At 44.9% G+C, this 23524-nt stretch overlaps 1 protein-coding gene across 3 annotated transcripts in view; it reads left to right on the top strand.

Annotated features, from left to right (window-relative positions):
• The first annotated feature begins 611 nt into the window (after positions 1–611).
• The window catches only part of LRP11 (LDL receptor related protein 11), a 57418-nt gene continuing 34505 nt past the window's right edge, over positions 612–23524 (top strand). For 2 of the 3 annotated variants that reach the window (XM_064292074.1, XM_003403967.4), the window contains exons 1-5: positions 612–1248; positions 7483–7640; positions 16443–16584; positions 21925–22050; positions 22945–23157. In XM_064292074.1, coding sequence (XP_064148144.1) covers positions 627–1248; positions 7483–7640; positions 16443–16584; positions 21925–22050; positions 22945–23157 — 1261 coding nt within the window. In that variant the 5' untranslated portion in view covers positions 612–626. The remainder of the gene's footprint in view (positions 1249–7482; positions 7641–16442; positions 16585–21924; positions 22051–22944; positions 23158–23524) is intronic. The other variant, XM_064292077.1, reaches the window with a different exon arrangement.

Here is a 23524-nt window from a genome sequence, read left to right as displayed (position 1 = left end):
GTGCCTGAGTCCCTGTGAGCTGTCGCACTGAGCAGGCTTGTCTGGTTAATAAAGCCAGGTCGGCCCGGGCATAAATCCTGCCCTGAGCTGGCATGGTGGCCGGCTGGGCAGGGAGGGCAGCAGGGCACAGCCGTTCTCGGGGCTCAGCGGCTGGCAGCCCCGGGAGCAGCTCCTCTCTCCCGGCTGGCCCGGCCTTTTCTCCCGCCTTGGAGAAGCGGGCCCCAGGGCGGCACGGGCTAACGTGGGGCGGGGCGGAGGGCGGCGCGGAGGGCGGGCCGGGAGGGCCTCGCTGCGCCCCGCCCCGCTCGGCCACTGTTCGCTCTCCCGGTGCTGATCCACGCCGCCGTTCCAGCGCACCCCGGGGCCGGGCGGAGAGCGCGGGGGCGCCTGGAAGGACGGGGCGGCGGCTATGCCGTCCGCTGCTGCGATTCCCACCGGCGCCCGCGAGCGCACAGCCAAGGCGGAGCAGCCGGGCCCCGGGGACGCCAGCCCCTGAGCGCGCCGGGCCGGGACCGCGGTCGGGGCCTAGCGCCCTCCGTCCCCGCCGGCCGGCGCCCCGCTCTCTTCCCACTGTCCGCCCGCCTCGCCTCGCCCCCTGAGCGGCCGTCGCCCACGCCGCCGCTGCCATGGCCTCCGCGGCCGGGGAGAGCGCGGGCTCGGGGCGCAGGCGGCCGCCGCGGCCCCGGGCGCTTCGCGGGCTGCTGCTGCTCTGCCTGTGGCTGCCGAGCGGCCGCGCCGAGGGCCCGCCGGCGACGCCGCTCTCCGGCGTGGAGCAGCTGCTGCAGGAGTTCCGCCGGCAGCTGCGGCAGGAGCCGGCGCAGGAGGAGCTGGAGCTGGAGCTGCGCGCCGGCAGCGGCCCCCGCGAGAGCTGCCCGGGCGCGGGCGGCGGCGGCTACCGCGCCATGCCCGACGCCATCATCCGCACCAAGGACTCGCTGGCGGCCGGCGCCAGCTTCCTGAGGGCTCCCGCGGCCGTGTGGGGCTGGCGCCAGTGCGTGGCGGCCTGCTGCGCCGAGCCGCGCTGCTCGGTGGCGGTGGTGGAGCTGCCCCGGCGGCCCGCGTCCGCGCCCGCCGCGCTCGGCTGCTATCTCTTCAACTGCACCGCGCGCGGCCGCAGCGTCTGCAAGTTCGCGCCGCACCGCGGCTACAGCAGCTACAGCCTCAGCCGCGCGGCACAGGCCGAGCCGGGAGCCCTGACAGCCGGCGCCCCGGCCGCCGCCGCCGCCGCCGCCGCCTCGCCTCCGCTCGGTAAGCGCTCGACTGCAGGGCCGCCGGGGTCTCTTGTCTGTGCACCTGCTGGGTGGCTGGAGACCTGCCTGGGCAGGACCGCTGGGACGTCCTCAGCCATGTCCGGGACGAGACACTCATTGCAAGTTGCTCCAGAGGAGTATCCGGTTTCTCAGTTTTAGGGGTGGTTTTTGAAAAACCCCAGTAGACTAGCAGTAGCGGGAACGGTGGGCTGCTTCTGGAATTTTTCAAGGCTTGAGGAGGGAGGTTGATCTGAGAAGACCCACAGATTTTCGAGTTAAAGAGGGTGAAAAGCTCAGAGCAAAAAAAAAAAAAGAAAAGAAAAAAGTTTGTTTTGGTCTCAGGGGTTTTTATAAGGCATGTTTTGTGTCAAATAATTGCAAGAGCAAAATCTAATTAATTAGATGCCGAGTCGTTCATAACACCTACGCCTGTTTCTTAACATGACTCGCACGGATTCTTATAATTCCTCCCATAGTTGCTTTCATCAGACAAAAATAGGAAGGAAAACGTGTCAGGTATTCTTGAAAAGAAGCCCAACTGATTGCCATGAACTACTGTTCCGTTTTATAAAGAGTGAAAAAACAAGAGTTGGTTTTAGTTAAAAACAAGAAAGTTTAAGTAAGGCACGTCTCTTTTTTAAAACAAGCTAAAAAATGATACTTTCCGTTTTGTGGTTTTATTTTGTGCAGATGCTCCAAGAATCAGTACATATACAGGAAACAGAAAACATTGTGTCAGTTAGAGATGAACATCACGGAAGGAGTAAAACCGTGATTGGACCCACTTGTGGTCCAGCTGGGTGTCTCTGAATCACACTCTGATGCTGTTGATTTCTACTAACACAAGAGTGACATATTAGATCGTTAGCAGTATTAGAGGGAGGCATGAGAGTAGTCTCAGCCACTTCAGAAATCAGGGGAAGATTCTGCCACTCTGTGGGTCTAATGAGAAAGGGCTGGCAGTCTTCGTCCATCGTGCCCTGCCCCTCTCCCCCACCTCCAGGAAGAGGAGGCTCAGAACCCTTGTCATGGGGGAGCAGGCTTCAGAAGGTCACCCTGCACATGCCCAGCCTTGAGGGAGACACAGGGAAGGACCAGCTGACCAAGTAGTCCCCGAAGTTTTCTCTCTGAATTGGGGGGAAGTGGCACTTTCCCTTGGACCCTCACCAGCATCCTTGAGCGCTGCCTCATGCCTGTTACACTCGCACATCCTTCCTGTGCCCAGACATGAACAAAAAATCACAGAAGCAAAGAAACAAAATTCCCTTCCCATGTGCTCACTAGCACACCTGGGAGAAACTGACATTGCTAAAGGGAACTTTGCTACAAACTAGGGGAAAACAGAAGGGAAATAAGGAAGGAATACCCCCCATGATAAAATTAGTTTACTAGTAGAAGTTTCTGAGTTTTTCCTTCTACTTCCTTCCTTGCTCTTCCTTCCCTAGGAGAAATTTGTCTAGGAATTCCAGTTTGTTGATGTTCAGGGGTAAAAATAGGTGCCCACTGGGGTTGGTACTGATTTCTGGAAGAATCTTGCCATGCCCCAGCTTCTTCAGATCCCAAGCAATATGGAAATGTGGAAGGATACAGTCAGGCTCAGAGGCACAGTTTGGCTCTGGAGGTGAGGCAAAGGTCATTTCCCCATGTCCTGTCTTTCCCTGCCCAGGAACTTAACCTGTTAAGGTTTTGTGTGCTACTGAGACTGCTAAGTTTTTCCTTCTTGCATTGTTTCTTTTTTTTTTTCTCCTGAATCTTGTGAGCATGTGGAGTTGGAGGCTAACAGACCATGAAATGATTTGGAAAAGCTCTTACAGAAAATTTGTTATGGGGTTATTTGAGGTAAATAAAAAGAACGTGAAGCAATGGTGAGGGACCAGTTGGGATGGGATAGCATAAATTTATAAAGGAACCCATCAGTGCAATGAATTGCTGACATTTATTGAGTTTGGTGCTAGGTGCTGTTTTAAGCTCTTTAAATACATGAAATCACTTTATCCTCACAACAGCCCAGAGATACAGGCTTGACTGCATACTGTAATCTCCACTGTGTACTAAGGCTTGGCTGATAAATTGCCCAAGGTCACGCAGCTGGTGAGTTGTGGAGCCAGGTTATGGGCAGCTCTGTTCAACCCCAGAGCCTAGCCTCTGTGTGCTTTCTGCAGCAGCACCAGGCAGTTTTGAGGTGGTGGTTGAGGTGAGGACAGTTGGATTTTGCAGGGTGGGACTGTCAAGGTGGATGTCAAGGACGTTAAGGGAATGCAAACATGAGTGGAGGATGCTGAGAGAGGTGTCTTGAAATGCCTGTTCTGCCTGCAGTAGTGTATGAACAGGGAGCAGAGAGTCCTAAGACCTGAGTTTGAGACCCAGCACCTCCACACACAAGTCCTTGCCAATCCTCTTGGAACTTCAGTGCTTGCCTTGCCTGCCTTCTGAGATCATGGTGAGAATCAAGGGTGGACCGGCTTTGTGAATTATAGAGGCAGCACACGTGTGCATGAAGTTGTTATAGCACCCTGCTTGGGTCTAGGGCTGACTTCATGGGTCCCTTCTAATTTCTCAGCCTTGGCAGTATCATTTGTGCCCAGGTGGCACAGACCCAGCTTCTAGAACCTGTTCCTTGTCTTTAAGGCCCTGTTCACAGCAGTGTGTTGTGAATCAGGTTAGTTAACAATATTATTCTTCTCTGTATAAAATACCACCTTGATACACTGTCAAAATTGGTATGTTTTACTTCACCTCTGTAGATCTTACCACGTGTGTTTAGTTTTCAAAACAATGTTTTCATAGTAATTATCATTGGCTTATTACATTCTTATGATGAAAATTCAAAATTACATTTGTCTTGTTTTCATCAGCAAGTCAAATATTTTTCAGTGGTAGCACACTCCTTTCCTCTTCCTGTTGTCATTAGCTTCATTTTAAGGCCTGTTTCTGGGTATGGAAAGCTCTGGCTTATTTTGAAATATATTTTGCAGTGTAATTCACCTGATCTTGAACTGAGGAAGGAACATACAGCCTTGGTGGCCCAGTAGTTAAGTGTGCAGCATTCAAATCCACCAGCCACTCCTTGGAAACCCTATGGGGCAGTTCTACTCTGTCCTGTAGGGTTGCCATGAGTCAAACTAGAATCAACTGCAAGGAGTTTTTTTTTTTTTCCCCCCCACAGTGGTCTGTTTAGAGGATATGAGATATGGCTATGCTCATGAATCTCGTCTTAAAACTCATCCAGAGACCCCCAGACCTTCTGTTGGCCCTGGACAGGAACCACTCCTGAAGCCAACTCTTCAGACATGGATTGGCCTGGACAATGGGTTGGAGAGGGGTGCTGGTGAGGAGTGAGCTTCTTGGATCAGGTGGACACTTGAGACTATGTTGGCATCTCCTGCCTGGAGGGGAGATGAGAGGGTGGAGGGGGTTAGAAGCTGGTGAAATGGACACGAAGAGAGAGAGTGGAGGAAGAGAGTGGGCCGTCTCATTAGGGGGGAGAGTAATTGGGAGTGTGTAGCAAGGTGTATATGGGTTTTTGTGTGAGAGACTGACTTGATTTGTAAGCTTTCACTTAAAGCACAATAAAAATTATATATATATAAAAAAAAAACTCATCCAGAGAAAAGTCAGTGACTAAAACAATGGCTTTTTTATTTTTGTTTTTCTTCCAGGAGAGGCAGGGTTAATTAGTTTTATATTTTAGTTTGCCCACTTAAAAAGTAGTATTGTAAAATAAATTTTAACTTAAATAGCTGCTAACTGTGATGTCTGACTTCTCAATTGTCAGATGCTTTCCAGAATTATAAAGTGGTGTAATTGGAACTTCACTTGAGTTGGAACTTGCATTGTGTGGAAAGCGATGAGCCTTTCAGAGCCAAAGGAAAGGTCAGCACACGTGAAGGGGCATTGGTAGTCCAGGTGTCATCTCTCCTTACCTGCAGAAGCAGAATAAAGACATCAGGCACTGGATCTTTGCTCAGAGGCCTAAAAAGAAGAACAAGTTTCTTCTTAAAAAGGAGATTGCTTACTTGGCTTACTTTAAATCAGAATTACTAGTCCCCATTGTTTTAAATGACCATAAATGGGACTTGTCTTCTCAGTAGACACGTACTCCTTGGCAATAGCGTTTCTCCCTGCAAGGGTGCTTATTCTTTATAATGTGCCTTATGGTGGCAGTGGCATTCTCACCCAGAAAAGCCAGTGCTCTCACAGCCATGTGCCCCCGTGGGACTTTGCTGTTGCTGGGCATTGAGAGGGTCCCCAGCTGAGAAGATGAGGCTGGAGGGCTGGGCCCCAGAACATCCAAAGGGAATGATGACTTGTTGAAGGATTTTTCTTAGGTAAGGAAGTGACCCGATCAGATTAACTTTCTGGAAGAGTCATTCTAGTTGCCAGGTATCAAGAGTGGCTATGTTTGTTGCTAATGAGAAACTGTAGGCATGCAGTGAGCCCTGAGGTTCAGGCGTTGGGACGTCCTGTTGGCCCTTAGAGGTTCACCTAGGTGACAGATACAGGTGTGGTTAAAGCCCCTGCGGAGGAAGAAAGGCAGTGACTTAGCAGCGTCACTCTGGCTAGTTAAGGAGGAGCTGTCGGAGGCCGGCATTTGGACCAGGGCTTTGGCACTAGAAGAAGTGAGCGCATAGTGGATGTATTACAAGGACCCGTCGAATTTTTTCCCAGTAATATTGTTAAATTTCTTTAAAATGTGTACATCTGGATAAATTTACTAATAAGAATTATTAGTATAAAAGATAGTAATAATTTACTAATAAGAAGCTTAAATCAATAAAATACTTACAGGTATGCTCTTAAAAATGGTTTCCGTGTACAGCTGGTCCCATTGGCCATCACGGCAGCTGTCAGTAAAGTATTACTATTTAAATGAACATAATTAGCCTTAAATTACTTAGTTCCACTCCAGATCAAAGGTAAATGTATACTTGATTTGCTACTGTAGGTCATCACAACAGAAACTCAGTGTGCTGGCTTCTGTTGTAGAAATTAGTTATGAGAAGCTGTGAGCCTCATCTATTTTCCTAGAGGAAAAATTGGATTCTGGAGACTTTCTCTGTGGCCTTTATTTTGTGTGGATCCAGGGACTTGCCTTAGCTTTCCAAATTTAATTTATTACCCAGAGGACACTTTATATCACTTCTATTTTTAAAATTTGAGCACAAGAAAAAAAAGAAAATCTGTATCAGGAGTGAATTTTTAAAAAATTATTTGTGTATTTTAAAAAAATAATTCATTTATTAGAGCTTTGAACTCAAACCGTTTATAAATGAAGTTAAAAATTCACTCTAAAGAATCAAACTTGTCCAGATTCACACAGTGGAGGGCCCTAGTACAACTGTTTTGTACCCAACTTTGTCCTCCCTACTGCTAATAGCCAACACTTCACACTTTTCTTCTGCACGTACGATAGCTAAATTCCATATTCATAATAGGTTGCTATTTGTTTTTTAGTGGGTAAAGGCAACACAATGAAAATCAATAAGAAAATAACTTTCAAGTTATTCTCGTAGCAGTTCTAGGAGACCTGGTGACACAGTGGTTAAGCGTTTGGCTCCTAACCAAAAGGTCACCAGTTTGAATCCACCTGCTGCTCCTTGGAAGCCCTATGGGGCAGTTCTACTCTGTCCTATAGGGTTGCTATGAGTAGGGATTGACTCAATGGCAATGGGTTTGGTTTGTTTGGTAGCAGTTCTATTCTTACAAACAAGATATCTCTTGTTGTTGTTAGTTCATAGATGTTTATTTTGTATTATATCTCATAACTTGCACATAAGTTTTATTATTTTGGAGATAAAATTTTTTTTTCATTATTTTAAAATGAGGATGAATGATTTACAGTAGAAAGTATATCTCCCTTCTACCCCATCCCTCAGTCCCCAGAGGACACCACTGCTTATAGTTTCCAGTGAATCCTTCCAGAAACATCCTATGCCCTTTTACACAAATGGTCCTGTAATACACACCCTGTCTGCATCCTGTTTTAGATTGTTCCATTATAACACATTAGACTGTCTCATTCTATATCCATCCCACCTTCCTGTTGGGTTGTTGATCTTTATCTCATTCATTTGTAGGAGCCCCTTTTACAGCTGTTTTTTAAATAGCTCTTTTCACATGCAAATACATTTCCATAGTTCATCTACTGTTTTTTTTTTTTAAGATATCTCTTTTAATAAGTTAGAAAAAATAGGGCATCATCTTTCTGTGAATATTTTATTTTCTTTTGTAGACAATGATGAGCCTCCACTTAGCAAGGCGGGGCAGGATGTGGTTGTGTATCTGCCCACAGAGGGGGTGATGTTGGATGGTCGTGAGAGCACAGATGACCACGCCATCGTCCAGTATGAGTGGACACTGCTGCGGGGTGACCCCTCGGTGGACATGAAGGTAATCCCTGTTGCCATTACTCATGGAAACTGATGTTCCAGTGAAGTGTTGTTTGGTAATGACCTTCCACTTGTGTTTCCAAAAACGTCTGTTAGCTAGCAGAGGAGATGATAAAACGCAGAAAGTATAAAATGGGTTGTCAAAAAAAAAAAAAATGGTTTGCTCTATAAATTTATTTTTCTACTGAGTAAACAGTGTTCCTGATAACTTGGTTTGAAGTTTACCATCATTTTTGCAGGTTTTAGTTGACTTCTCTGGAATGCTAAGATACTACAAAGAACAAAAAGCTCATGCTTTCTTTTAATGGGAGGAGCCCTGGTGGCACAGAGGTTAAAGTGCTGAGCTGCTAACCAAAAGGTCAGCGGTTCAAACCCACTAGCCACTGCGCAGGAGAAAGATGTGGCAGTCTGCTTCCGTAAAGATTTACAGCCTTGGAAACCCTATGGCGCAGTTCCACTCTGTTCTTTAGGGTTGTTATGAGTCAGAATTGACTCGGTGGCAGTGGGTTTGGTTTCAGTTTTCGTTCTTTTAATGACTCAGATTATCTTTTTTTGTTGTTGAACATTTTGTTGTGATTTAGGTGAAAGTTCATAGAATAAATTAGTTTTTCAATCAACAGTTTATATACAGCTTGTCTGGTGACATTAGTTGCAAACCCCTGAATTTGTCAGCACCCTCCCCCCTTCCTCCCTAGGTCCCAGTGTCCCTTTGCCCAGCTTTCCTGCCCCTGCTGTCCGTCTGAACTTTGCTTTTGGGCAAATGCTGCCCTATAGGTCTCATATTGTTGATTATTCTAGGGTGTACAGTCCTCACTGGTGTTACTGTTGCTTCTATAGGCCTGTCTATTGTATGGCTATAATATGACCTTTGGGAGTGACTTCATTTCCGAGTTCGAAGGGTATCTAAGGGCCATAGTCTTGGGGGTTCCCCCAGTCTCTAGCAGACCAGTAAGTCTAGTCTTATTTATCAGATTGCTTTTTTTAAGTTTTACTTATTCTTTCTTTTAGCTCAAGATCCAGGTAGAAATTTTGAAAAATAGAAAGGAGTATAAAGAAGAAAATCACAATAAAATGAATTCATTCTTCAGATGGTCCAGAAAGCAAACATCTTACTGAGCAGCGAGCTGTGCTGGAGATAGCTGAGTTCCTAAGTGTGAGCAGGGGCGGCATGAGGTGTCTTATTCAGCTGTTCCGCACTGTTGCTCAGCAGGCTTATCAGGGCTGGGTTGGAATTGCTGCGGAGGGGAACGAGCCCCTTGTACAGGGCTGCTTGCACATAAGGAGTCTTGAGTCGGGAGACAGGCAGCTTTTTATTAACCCTGGCAGGGCCCTATCTAGCCCAGAGCATTTCCTGCCTTAGGCAGATAAACCACATCTTAACCGCTTCAATCAGCCAGTCCTTCAAGACTACTGTAAGCACAGTGATTTTTCTCAATGTCGTAGCTTTAGAATTGGGCTGGACTCTTGGTCAGCATCCTTACCCTGCCTCAGCAGCCTTACCCCTTCTGCATCATCCCTTCCTGGGGTCATCTGGCTTCTGCCTGGTATTTCCAGGAACAGAAGCTCAGTGTCTCCCATCATGTCCTGTGACGATGTTAATTAGCTCTAATTCTCAGGCAAACAGGATGTGCCTGCAGTTACTTCTATGCAGTGGTGCTGGAACTTTCTTTTGGAATAACATTGAACACATCTTTCTATTCTGTGTAACTACTTTCATTGAATCCATTCTGACTTATGGCGACCCTAAGTGTTTCAGAGTAGAACTCTGCTCCATAAGGTTTTCAGTGGCTGTGATCTTTTGGAAGTAAATTGCCAGGGCTTCTTTCCTGAAGTAGCTCTGGGTGGATTCAAACTGCCAACCTTTTGGTGCTTAACTGAGTGTTTAACTGATTTTGCCTCCCGGGGACTCCATGTAATCTGTATAAAAACCAGAAAACGCACTGCTGTGGAGTTGACTCTGTATAAAAACCATCTATTCTCTGTGAAAACCAAAAACCCACTGCTGTGGAGTTGATTCTGACTCATAGCAATCGTGTAGGACAGAGTAAAACTGCCCGTAGGGCCTCCAAGGTGGTAACCTTTACGGAAGCAGACTGCTACATCTTTCTCCCTCAGAGTGGCTGGTGGGTTTGAACCGTGGACCTTTTGGTTAGCACATGAACACTTTAACCACTGCACCGCCAGGACTCCTTCTCTTCTATATAACATCCCTTTAAGTCTTTAAAGAAAAATGAACTTTACAACTTGATATGCTCTTCTCCAGACCTAAAACCCCCGATTCTTTCAGCCGTTCCGCCTATGAATTGATTTTCAGCCTGTTCCGATTTTCTCAGATTAATCGATGTCCTTTCTAAAATCTGACACCCCGACTGAGCCCCGTATTTAAGCTTTGTCATCGTGACGCAGACTGCTACCTCCCGTGACCCAGTCATGGTCTCTACCTCTGTCAAGGGAGCTTAGTCTACAGGACCGGTTTCAGTAGCTGCATCACACAGCAGGTTCATGCTGAGCTTTGCAGGAGTAGGATCACCCAGCCTGCTTCATCTCTCCACGGGCACTGCTGTCATGAGTGCAGGACCTTCTTCTATTTTTCTTTCTTACATCTCAGCTTTTCGGGTTTTACCTACAACAGAAATAATTTTGAACTTTGAGTGCCATCTGTCATATGTATAATCCTTCTCTGCTTTGTGTCAGCTGCAGAATTGATTAATATGTCTTTACTGAAATCTTTGAAAACTAGATTGATCAGGAAAGGTCAACCCAGTTTTGGGTAAGCCGCTTATCGTACTGCTAGGGACCTCCCTTGAGATGCATATTGCCTCTTAGTTGACATTTCTGGGATATATTTGTTTAAACGGCTGCAGATCTGCCTCTGTTATCATCTCACCTTTCATGTTTGCTGCTAAAAGCTTTATTCCGTAAGCAACAAGAGTGCTCAATGAAAATAGTACTGATCATTCAGTATTTAATTTATTGAAGATGTTGATAAAGGAGTAACAAAATTAGGTATGTCTCATAGGCTGTTGTGCCGTTAAGAGGAGGCAGTGCCATGGCCTCCATCTGCAAACCAGCCAGCCCTGTAATAGCGATGGCGGACAGTCCGGAAGTTATAAAGCCGTCATCTAAGTGACCTGTAAAAGGAGAGCCATCTGCTACCGAATTGTGATTGTCTCATAATGTATACATTCATGAACTCTCCCAAAAGTACAGTCATCCTATGATGACTTTATCATGATAATTGCCACCATGGGTAAGTGCTTACTCAGGCCCAGGCAATTCCTCAGAATGACCTCAGATGTAGGCGTATCCCCATAATGGATTAAGACTGTCAGGAAAAATCGTGAAAGACTTTGTAATGGGCAAAAGATTGCCGAGTACCCTTCAGTGGAATGCTGGGGGCTGTCTGTCGGATCTTTCAGAGTTAGCTGATTCATTGTTGTTATTGTTAGCTACCATTGAGTAAGCGCCGACTCATCACAACCCCGTACACAACAGTGTGAAACACTGCCTGGTCCTGTGCCATGCCTATGATCAGCTGGAATCAGACCGTTGTGATCCACAGGGCTTTCACTGGCTGGTTTCCCGCAGTAGTTTGCCAGGCCCTTCTTCCTAATCCATCTCAGCCTGGGAGCTCCGCTGAAATTTGTTCAGCATCTTAGCGACACACAAGCCCCCACTGACAGACGGGCGGTGGCTGTGCGTGTGGTGCGTTGACTGATGGTAATGCAAGTGATTCTTGTCCTTGGAAATACAAATATTTTTTCTTTCTTTTAGAGGAGCAACTGATTCACTTTGTAGAATGATGATTTCAGCCATGACATTTTCTTGCTTGTAGCTATTAACCTAGGAGCCCTGGTGGTACAGTGGTTAAGCGCTTGGCTGCTAACCCCAAAGTCAGTGGTTCAAACCCACCCGCTGCTCCACAGCAGAAAGATGCAGCAGTCTGCTTCTGTAAAGATTACAGCCTATGGGCAATTCTGCTCCGTCCTGTAGGGTTGCTATGAGTCAGAATCAACTCAACTGACAACAGGCTTGGTTTTTTGGTTTAGATAATAACCTATTAGTAAATTTATCTCAGTACCTATTAGCAAGTTTGTTTCCTTTTTGCATCTGTTAGCAACTTTATTTCAGCATTCCTGGTTGCTTGCATTTGTCTGTTCTTCTGATTCTTCTTTGAAGCAGTGAACACCTGCTATCTCCCTCTTTAATCCATGAATTAAATAAAACCTTTAATGTATGTTCCTATTATATTTGTGTGAGAGCCATGGTTTTAGGATTTTGGAAATTTTATTTTAACAATAATTAACAGTCTTTAAGAGGCCATTCCTCTGATCTTTTTTAATTTGGGAAGCCCAGTTTCACCCCAATATTTCTAAGAGGAAAATTAAAACAAAACAAACAACAAACAAGCAAAAACAAACCCATTGCTGTAGAGTCAAATTCTGACTCATGGAAACCCTATAGAACAGAGTAGAATTACCCCCACAGGGTTTCCAAGGTTGTAAATCTTTATAGAAGCAGACTGCCACATCTTTCTCCTGTGGAGCAGCTGGTGGGTTTGAACTACCCACCCTTCAGGGAGCAGCCGTGGGCTTAACCACTGTACCACCATAGCTCCTTAACAGGGAAATAAGAACTCCCAAGTCAAATCACCTTTTTTCTGAGAGCGGTATCCAGCCGACTGGAGTACTCATAGGAGCCCTGGTGGCACAGTGATTAAAGCACTCAGCTGCTGACCGAAGGGTGGGCAGTCCAAACTCACCAGATGCTCCACGGAAGAAAGTTGTGGCAGTCTGCTTCCGGAAAGATGATAGCCGTGGAAACCCCATGGGGCAGTACTACTCTGTATAGGATCACTATGGGTCATAATCAACTCAGTGGAAGTGGGTTGGGTTTGGCTTTGGTTTGGAGTGTTCATGCTGTCTTTCTTCAAGCTGTGAAATGGTGCTGACTCACAGCAAACAGCTAAAACCCAGCTTCGTTTAGTTGAGTCTCCCTTTTAGGCCTGCAACTGCTCCCCTGGCCCAACCTGCTATTTTCATCCAGTTCACCTTTTTGGCCCCCTTCTATATTCCAAGGGCACAACCACAGTCCCGCATTCTTCCTTTGTGCTTGTGACCCCTTGTCACTGGTATTTCTTTCTGATATTCTACAGGTTGATCTAGATTATAGTTTGTATGAAACAATGTTCCCTACTGATAAGGAAAAGGGGTTAGTCTTGTGCTTTCATTCACAACACTCCGGGTAACCTTTCAATATTCAAGTCTGTTAGGGTAGTGTAGCAAGGTCGGAGTTTGAAGCTGGAAACCTGGATGAGCAGCCTTGTCGAAATCTAGCTCTTTTACCATAGAATCATTCTCATTAAAGCCTGCTAACAGCCCTTCTGGGAAACAAGTCAGCACGTGTTCACTGAGAACCTGTAATGTACCCAGTACTGTGCTCAGGACTGTGGGGGAAGTAGAAATATAACCATAGTTCCTTTCCACAAAGAATCTTACAGTTTATATGGGAAGACAAAATTTATATGAATAACAGGAAGGAAAAAAAAAAAAAGACAACAAAAGGATGAGGATGGAGCTCTGGGTTTAGGAGTGGGCAGAAGTGAAGCCCATGAGGGCGACTGGCCAGGAATTGTCTGTTGGTGGAACTGGCAGCAGGAAGCGGAATCCAAGGAAACGGGAGTGTCACAAGGACCAGAGTGGCCAACACTATTAGATGCAGTAAGAGGACCTGTTAAAATATTAATAATAAAAACAGACTAATAGATATTAATTGAATCTGACAACTACATGACCCTTACTAGATAGTGAGTTTTGCTAGTAGTTTCATGGAATCATGGGGAAAGGAATTGTGTTACTCTGGGTTCTCTAGAGGAGCAAAACAAGCAAAGCATATAGAGAGAGAGAGAGAGAGATTTATTTCAATGAAATGGCTCACACAGTTGCAGAGGCTGACAAGTCCCAAATCCATGGGTCACATGTCAGGCTGGAGGCATCTCCTGACTCACATGGCTACAGGTGCTGAGGAACCCAAAACTGGCAGGTCAGATGGCAGGCTCCTGGCTCACAGGGCTGCCGAAGCTGGTGAATCCCAAAATCTGCAGAACAGACAGCAGGCTGCCGGTTATATCCCCAAAACTGGAGATCAAAGGATGATAAGTTGTATGCAGGATTGAGAGAGAGAGAGCTTTGCCACAACATCCCAATATATTGGGTTCAGGCCCCAAGGAAACAGATTGACTTTCAACTGATTGGCTGCTCACATCATATCAAAAAATGGAGGATGATTATATTACATTATGAAAGAGTAATCAGTCCCATATCTCCCAGACCACTGAGAATCATAGCCTAGCCAAGTTGACACATAACATTAACCATCACAGGAGTCAATGGATGGAGTGAAGGATACGTGGGAAAACAGTGGTGAGAGTTGAACAGCATGATGAGCATAATTAATATCACTAAATCATACATATAAAAAGTGTTGGAAGGCAAATTTTTTTTACATATATGTTTACCACAATTAAAAAAATAGTAATGAGAAATGAAAATAGCAAGTGCCATATGTTGTTGTTCTTAGGTGCCATTGAGTCAGCTCTGACTTATAGTAACCACAGTACAACAGAACGAAACACTGCCTAGTCCCTGCCTGGTCCTGCGCCATGGTCACAATCATTGTTATGCTTGAGCCCATTGTTGCAGCCACTGTTTCAATCCGTCTCATTGAGTGTCTTCCTCTTTTTCTCTGACCCTGTACTTGACCAAGCATGATGCCCTTCTCCAGGGACTGATCCCTCCTGACAACAGTTTGTCCAGAGTATGTGAGATGAAGTCTCAAATACTTGCTTCTAAGGAGCATTCTGGCTGTACTTCTTCCAAGGCAAATTTGTTCATTCTTCTAGCAGTCCCTGGTATATTCGGTATTCTTCGCCAGTACCATAATTCAAAGGCACCAGTTCTTCTTGGAGCTTCCTTATTCACTGTCCAGCTTTCACATGCATATGAGGCGATTAAAACCACCATGGCTTGGGTCAGGCACACTTTAGTCCTTAAAGTGACATCTTTGCTTTTTAACACTTTAAAGAGGCCTTTTGCAGCAGATTTGCCCAGTGCAGTGCATCGGTTGATTTCTTGACTACTGCTTCTATGGGCATTGATTGTGTATCCAAGTGAAATGAAGTCCCTGACAACTTCAGTCTTTTCTCCATTGATCTTGATGTTGCTTATTGGTCCAGTTTTGAGGATTTTTGTTCTCTTTATATCAGGGTGTAATTCATACTGAAGGCTGTGGTCTTTGATCTTCAAATCCCCTCAGCTTTCAGCAAGCAAGGTTATGTCATCTGCATAATGCAGGTCTTTAATAAGTCTTCCTCCAATCCTGATGCCCCGTTCTTCTTTGTATAGTCCAGCTTCTTGGATTATTTACTCAGCATACAGATTGAATTGTTGTTGTTGTTGTTAGGTGCCGTCGAGTTGGTTCTGACTCATAGCGACCCTATCCACAACAGAACAAAACACTGCCCGGTCCTGTACCATCTTTATAACCGTTGTTATGCCTGAGCTCATTGTCGCAGCCACTGTGTCAATCCACCTCATTGAGGGTCTTCCTCTTTTCCGCTGACCCTGTACTCTGCCAAGCATGATGTCCTTCTCCAGGGACTGATCCCTCCTGACAACATGTCCAAAGTATGTAAGACGCAGTCTCGCCATCCTTGCCTCTAAGATGCATTCTAGCCGCACTTCTTCCAAGACGGATTTGTTCGGTCTTTTGGCAGTCCATGGTATATTCAATATTCTTTGCCAACACCACAATTCAAAGGCGTCAACTCTTCTTCAGTCTTCCTTATTCATTGTCCAGCTTTCACATGCATATGATGTGATTGAAAATACCATGGCTTGGGTTAGGCACACCTTAGTCTTCAGGGTGATATCTTTGCTCTTCAATACTTTGAAGAGGTCCTTTGTAGCAGATTTGCCCAATGCAATACGTCTTTTGATTTCTTGACTGCTGCTTCCATGGCTGTTGATTGTGGATCCAAGTAAAATGAAATCCTTGACAACTTCAACCTTTTCTCCGTTTATCATGATGTTGCTCGTTGGTCCAGTTGTGAGGATTTCTGTTTTCTTTATGTTGAGGTGTAATCCATACTGAAGGCTGTGGTCTTTGATTGAATAGGGTTAAGAATAGCCACAGACAGCCTTGCAGTTCATAGAGTTTTTTTTACTGTTGTTTTGTTTTCTAGGTTAAGAGAAACTTGAGCATAGTAATAACAGAGTCATTTGAGATAGAAATTAATTAATGAGTCAGCGTTTTTAAAGTCACAAGAGGAAAGGAGTCAATGACTAGAGGAAGGAGTTAGCCTACAGCACAAGAGGGAGTCTTCATCCCTGATGGCTCAAGGGAAGGAGGTGACAATGGGTACATTACCAGGAGTGGGTGGGTGATGAAGCTATAATTATAGCCACAGTTATGGTCCTCATTTTTCCCTTGTAATAGATGAGTCACCTGCTGAGAAGGTATGGACTACATGTTGGGTGTGGAGCTTGGAGAAGAGGTATAGGTTTGGAACAGCAGCTAAGGACAAGTAAAGGGATTGTCAGTTAAGGGTATTGTCATCCCAGATAAAAGTGGAAATCATGAATTCAGGGTGGGGCCAACCTGCTAAAATGATATGTGGACCAGGCGTGGAAAGGCAGATCATGGTACCCCTCCAAGGATGCCACTGATTTCCAGTTTGGGATAATGTTAAACTCTGTGCCGCAGGTCTCCTAACTACCTGTGATGTTTCCTGTTTGGGCATCAGGTGCCTCACTCGGGAACACTGAAGCTGTCCCACTTACAAGAAGGAACATACACCTTCCAGCTGACCGTGACTGACACTGCAGGTCAGAGAAGCTCCGACAACATCTCAGTGACTGTGCTCCCCATGGCCTACTCCACGGAAGGTGAGAAGAAATGTCCTTCCCTCACGAGATCCACAGTGGTTGACAGAAATAAGCTCTGTGGGGAAGGGTGGTGTTGGGTTGGTATTTTGCGGCCTGACTACACCTCCCACAGGCTCTTCCATCTTATTTTTGGCTGTTGTTGAATGAGAGTCTTTACTAAAAATGTAATAACAAAAACAGGCGCCATCGTATTTTGGGGTAAGTGGCATTGCTGGGAGCAGTCTCCCAGAGGATGCATAATAGCTTGTGTGAGAGGCTGGACTGTATAGATACCCCCTCTTTTCTTGACTTATCTTCATAAAAGATAAGTGGGTTTTGTTTTAAGGTAGAGGGTCTACTGATACACATACATATATGTTCAGAGCCTGGAGTTGAGGAGTGCGATTGAAATAAATGAAGTGCACGTATCAATTGAAAAGTACTATTTAAAATTTTTCACAGACACTTTGCACAGATGCACACATGCATTAATAATATCATTTAAAGTATGTAAGATGGTTCTCATATTCTATTACACAATGTAAAACTGATTTATTTTCATTCGTCTATGTTCCTTACTCTCCCAAACATGGATATTTCTAAGATTAGCTCATCAAGTTAAAAACAACAATAACAGCCTATTACGTGGAACTTGGAAGCACTAAAGATAAAGTGGTATTGCAGAGGGAAACCTTCACACCATTTACTTCTGGGCTACCTTGGTTTCCTAGACCACAAGTGGGTGACTTTAAAGAACTTTAAGGAATTTATTGTCACAGTTTTAGAGGCTAGAAGTCTAAATCAGGGCATCAGCTCTAGGGGAGGGTCCCTCCTTATTGGTAGCCCTAGGCGTTCCTTGGCTTGTAGACGGTTCCTCACATGGTCTCTTCCTCCTGTGTGTCTCTCTGTGTCTGTCCTGCTCTTTTTAGAAGTCATCACTCAGAAGGAGTTAGGCTTAGGACCCACCCTACTCCAGTATGTCCTCACTAACATAACAAAAGAAAATCCCAGGTACAGGGGTTAGGATTTCAGCATATCTTTTGGAGGGACACAATTGAATCCATACCATGAGGAAGTGCAGAGACATTGTATATCCTGTCTTTTGGCTGGCAGATATTTTCTTAGTGTCCTCCATGTGCAGGAACTGCTTGCACAGGAGTGGAAGGGGTGCCCTCAGTAGGTGTGGCACCTGTCCTCACGTAGCTTAGAGTTGGTGAAGCTGCCCAGTTATTGGCATAGCTCCAGTAAATGTGAAGCAAGCCTCTGGTATCCTTGAATACTCTATAGTCATGGTATTCATGGTAATTAAGCCAGCAGTTTGAAAAAGATAGGTAAAGCAATTGGAATATAACTGGTTTACTTAACCCTGGTGGCGTAGTGGTTAAGAGCTATGACTACTAACCAAAAAGTTGGCTAGTTCGAATCCACCAGGTGCTCCTTGGAAACCCTATGGGGCAGTCCTACTCTGTCCTATAGGGTCTGTATGAGTTGGAATCAACTCGACGGCAACAAGTTTTGTTTGGTTTTTTTTTTCATAGCTGATCGGATCTTCCATTGGAGTCCCTGGGTCGTTCAAGCGGCTAATGTGCTCAGCTGTTAACTAAAGGTTGGATGTTTGGGTCCACCCAGAGGTGCCTTGGAAGAAAGGCCTGGCAGTCTACTTCCAAAAACTCAGCCATTGAAAACCCTGTGGAGCACAGTTCTCTGACACATATGGGGTCACCATGAGTCCGAGTCGACTCAGCAGCAACTGGTTTTAGTCTTCCATCAAAAACATAGTTCAGCATGCTGCAACATGCTGAACATCATGAAAACACTATGCTAAGCGAACTGAGTCTGACCCAAAGGACAGATATTGTCTGATTCAATACCGAGAACAGGCAAATGCAGAGAGACAGAAAGTGGTTTCGTGGTTACCAGAGGCTGGGGGAGAGAGTGAACGGGTACTGAAAAAGTTTTGGAGGTAGAGAGCAGTTATGATTGCACAACATTGTGAATATATTAGTGCCACTGAATTGTACATTTAAAATGGCAAGCTCTATGTTATATATGTTTTACCACAATAAAATTAAAAATGAAACACACATAGCAGAAAAAAAACATAGTTCAGTATGCATATTTGAAACGAAGTTTTACAAGGAGTTAGAAATTTTAGAAGGAGCCTGGATGGTGCAAGTGATTTGCAATCAGCTGCTAAACTACAAGTTGATGGTTTGAATCACCCAGTGGCTCCATGTGAGGGGAGAAAGGGCCTGCACCGATGCTAAGCAGGTGGTTCACCCTTCACAGCCAGCTGTTTGCCCTGGTTTATTTACTCAGGCCAGTATTTCCAGGCTCCAAAGGTAAATTGCCAGTTATAAATTTCCAGCCCGTCTCTAAGATGATAATAAAATGTATTTGAAGTAGCAGAGAGTGATGTGAATCACTTTTGATTACTAAAAAGCTGCTTGTGTTAGGTCTTGTATATGTACCTTTATATAGAAAATAAAAAAGAATAGGTGTAATACTGACTGCCCCGTGGAATCACTTACCGGCTAGAGTAAAATAACAGTCTATGAACTAAAGTTAATAAAATAACACAGAGAGACACTGAAAACCAAAGGTAGGGACAGAGGGGTGGTTCTCTCCTCCCTATTATATATATTGACCTTGCAATTAACGATACTACGTAATGGTAGCCAAGGATGACACCTTCTAGGGTAAAGAGACAAGCAGGTAGCCCTGCTTATGTGGTAATATTGTTGGTATGTAGATGCTGTCCAGTCGATTCCGACTCATAGCAACGGAGTAGAACTGCCCCGTAGGGTTTTCTTGGCTGTCATCTTTACAGAAGCAGATCGCCAGGTCTTTCTCCTGTGTAGCTGCTGGATGGGTTCAGATTGCCAACCTTTTGGTTAGCAGCAGAGTGCTTAACTGTTTGTGCGACAAGGGTTCCTTTTATATAATAATAACGTGGTTTAATTTTGGATATAGAGGCTGCATATTTTCAAGCTTTAGAAAAAAACGATCTATTCAAATAGCAAGCAAACAAGTACTTCCAGTATGGTCTGGATCAGTGGTTTCCAAATGAGATACTGTAGAGATATTCAAGACATCTATCAGAGTGGGGAAGAAGGTGCCAGAACTTATATTCTCATTAATTTTGGATCTGATCCTTTAAGTTTTCAGTGTATTTTATAATAAGTACAATATATTAGTATATTGTTGTTGTTATGTGCCGTCAAGTTGATTCTGACTCATAGTGACCCTATGCACAACAGAACGAAACACAGCCCGGTCCTGAGCCATTCTTACAATTGTTATGCTTGAGCTCATTGTTGCAGCCACTGTGTCAATCCACCTCGTTGAGGGTCTTCCTCTTTTCTGCTGACCCTGTACTCTGCCAAGGATGATGTCCTTCTCCAGGGACTGATCCCTCCTGACAACATGTCCAAAGTATGTAAGACGCAGTCTCGCCATCCTTGCCTCTAAGGAGCATTCTGGCCGCACTTCTTCCAAGGCAGATTTGTTCGTTCTTTTGGCAGTCCATGGTATATTCAATATTCTTTGCCAACACCACAATTCAAAGGCGTCAACTCTTCTTCGGTCTTCCTTATTCATTGTCCAGCTTTCACATGCATATAATGTGATTGAAAATACCATGGCTTGGGTCAGGCACACCTTAGTCTTCAGGGTGACATCTTTGCTCTTCAACACTTTGAAGAGGTCCTTTGCAGCAGATTTGCCCAGTGCAGTGCATCTTTTGATTTCTTGACTGCTGCTTCCGTGGTTGTTGATTGTGGATCCAAGTAAAATGAAATCCTTGACAACTTCAATCTTTTCTCCATTTATCATGATGTTGCTTGTTGGTCCAGTTGTGAGGAGTAGTACATATATATCATTTATAAATAAATACTCATATATTGGAGATACATGTTCAACAATATATTATTGATAAGGATGCATGGTTAAAAAAATTGGAGACCACTAATAGATAAAATAGGAACCCTGATGGTGTAATGGTTAAGCACTTGGCTGTTGCCTGAAAGGTTGGTGGTTGGAACCCACTAGCGGCTCCATGGAATAAAGACCGGGAGACCTACTCCTGTAAATATTACAGCCTAAAAAACCCAATGGGGCAGTTCTGCTCTGTCACATGGGGTTACTAAGAGTCAGAATCGACTCTACAGCACTTAACAACAACAAAAATCCAGAAATAGATGGATAAATGACACATATGGGTCTTTTTTTTTTATGGGTCTATGGGTCTATCTCTAAAAACTATCAAGAAGTAAATAAAACCTTGAGATACTTAGGATTCTCATTTCATGTCATACTCTTAACACATGTGACCAGTCCCTGTCTCCTGCTTCCATTCACAAAGCTGCCCTTCACCTCTGCTCCCAACCCCTCCCCTGTGGCTGCCGCTGACTCTTGTTCTAGGCCCAAGTTCCCAGTCAAAACCCCAGGCCCTTTGCTTTGTCTTTCTTCTCCAAGGGCTTCCACTATCACTTTTTTAAATTTTATTGTGATGAAATATATATATAACAAAATGTTTGCCACTACAACCATCATTATATATACAATTCAGTGAAAAGATTAATTAGGAAACCAAAATGCAAAGCATATGTAAAATGGCATCGCCATTAAAACGTGGTCATGCCAGTGCCATCCAGGAGGTGGGACGGGGTTAGGTGGCCTGTTGAGAAGCAGTGAATGGCCAGAGGAAGAGGAGCCCAGGAGTGGGGTGAATGAATGAATGCAGAGTGAGCACAGGGAGGAAGCCCGGCTGGTGATGACACAGCTGCTGCTCCTCCGTTCCTATCTCTCAGGCGGTGGAGGCTGGAGAACGGACCAGCTCCTGAGAATTGAGTCAGGAGGCTCAAGAAGAGCTCCCCTGGCCTATGTGGAGCCTATTACCCCAGCTCCTTGTCAGCTGCATCTCTTTACCCAGAGGCATTGTGTCATGTTGCTGCTGGTAGTTGCCACAGAGTAGATTCTGACTCATGGCGACCCCGTGTGCTGCAGGGTAGAACTGCTCCATAGGGTTTTTCTGGCTGTAATCGTAACAGAAACAGATCTCCAGGCCTTTTCTCCTGCAGTACTGCTGAGTGGGTTTGAACCGCCAGCCTCTAGGTTAGCAGTTGAGTGCAAACTGTTTGCGCCACCCAGGGAGCTCTGTATTGTATCACACATTAAAAAAAAAAGCCAGTTGCCATCTAGTTGATTCTGAGTCATGGCGACCCTTTGAGGTAGTAGCCAAGCGACTGACTGTTTGCACCACCCAGGGACTCGATCCTACACATGGCCTCTGTTAATCTTGACGCAGTAGAAGTCTTCATTTTCTTGTCCCGCTGTGATTTGAGACTTGTTTATGAACAGGATGCTCGAAGGTTTGCTCGCGCTACCAGTTCTTCTGTGACGATGGCTGCTGCATTGATATCACCCTGGCCTGCGATGGAGTGGAACAGTGTCCTGATGGGTCTGATGAGGCCTTCTGTCAAAATCGTGAGTGAGCTGCCTCAAATTTTCAGGCAAAGGGGGTAAAGGGGAGGTAGTAGAGATGGCTGTGTTCTTATAATAAAATGGAAACTCCATATTTTCTTTACTTTTCTTCTTCTACCTGGTTTTGGGTTTGTGGAGCCCTGGTGGTGCAGTGTTTAAATGCTAGGCTGCTAACTGAAAGGTTGGCGGTTCAAACCCAGCAGCCACTGTGCACGAGAAAAGATCTGGTAATCTGCTCCTGTAAAGATTTCAGCCTAGGAAGCCCTGGGAGGCAGTTCTGCTCTTCCCTACAGGGTCTCTATGAGTCAGAATTGACTGAACTGCACACACAGCGAGCCTCTCTTCTCAGTTGTAAATGTCATAGTTTTGGTGTTGCTTATGATTTTTTGTTTTCTTTTTCAATTTTCCAAAAGATTCTTCCCCAACCTAAAAATGCTGTATAACATATGCTTTTTTTCAGTTGAAGTGAATTAATATTTTGTGTGATCATTTATGAGAAAATTTACGATATACTAGACTGTAGCTAAGTCAGAGCTATAAATTCGTCTTATAATGTCATATACAGACAGGTGAACTGTAAGAAAGAAGAGGAAAAGCTGCAGAAAGTGTAATGAAGCGTCAGTTTGAGGAGGGTTCCAAAATCTCAAAACCTTAGGTTTAAGTCTTACCTTTGTCAGTTTCTTTATGTGTAACATTGGAAAGTTATTGGAACAAGAGAGAACAGATTACCCATTTGAATCTTAGAGAATAGTATTTTATGGGGCTCTGGTGTGTCTTACATAGATGAGTTATTATTCCCAAATACGTGTCGCTTTAAATCAATTGCAAATTTAGTGGTTGTCAGTTAAAGTTCAGAAAAGGAATCCAAGAACTAACGGTAGCTCTTCCATTCTTTAGTAAACTTTGGCCACAAGATGGTGACTCACACAGCAGCAAGTCCTGCCCAGCCAAGAACCATAGGACTGAGTGAAGACATGGGGGGACACGCCTTGTTGGAAATGGACCAGAAAGCCACCACCCAAAATCAGCCACCTACGTTATCAACCACAGAGAAGAAGAATCATTCCACCTCTCGGGGACCAGGGAGTCAAGTCGGTCCTGTTTTGCCAGGTAAGGACTCGGACTTGGGTAGCTGTTCTCCACAAGGAGCCTCAGGGCTTGTAGCTAAACTGGCTCAAAATTAAATTTATATTTGAAGAAAAGCCAGTGGCTGTCAAGTCAACTGCAACTCATGGCAACCCCTTGAGTGTCAGAGTAGAACTGTGCTCTATAGAGTTTTCAGTGGCTGATTTTTCAGAAATAGATCACCAGGCCTTTCTTCCAAGCTGCCTCTAAGTGGACTTGAACCACCAACCTTTTCATTAGTAATGGAAGTATTAACCATTTGCTCTACCCAGGGATTCTGTATTTGAAGCGTATTAAGGAAATATCTTAAGAGAAAGAAGATAACTAAAATAAAGACTTAGAAAAAAGAAAA

Source organism: Loxodonta africana, chromosome 1 (genome assembly GCF_030014295.1).
Source record: "Loxodonta africana isolate mLoxAfr1 chromosome 1, mLoxAfr1.hap2, whole genome shotgun sequence".
Classification (NCBI taxonomy): domain Eukaryota; kingdom Metazoa; phylum Chordata; class Mammalia; order Proboscidea; family Elephantidae; genus Loxodonta; species Loxodonta africana.
This window is presented reverse-complemented; position numbering and strand designations above follow the sequence as displayed.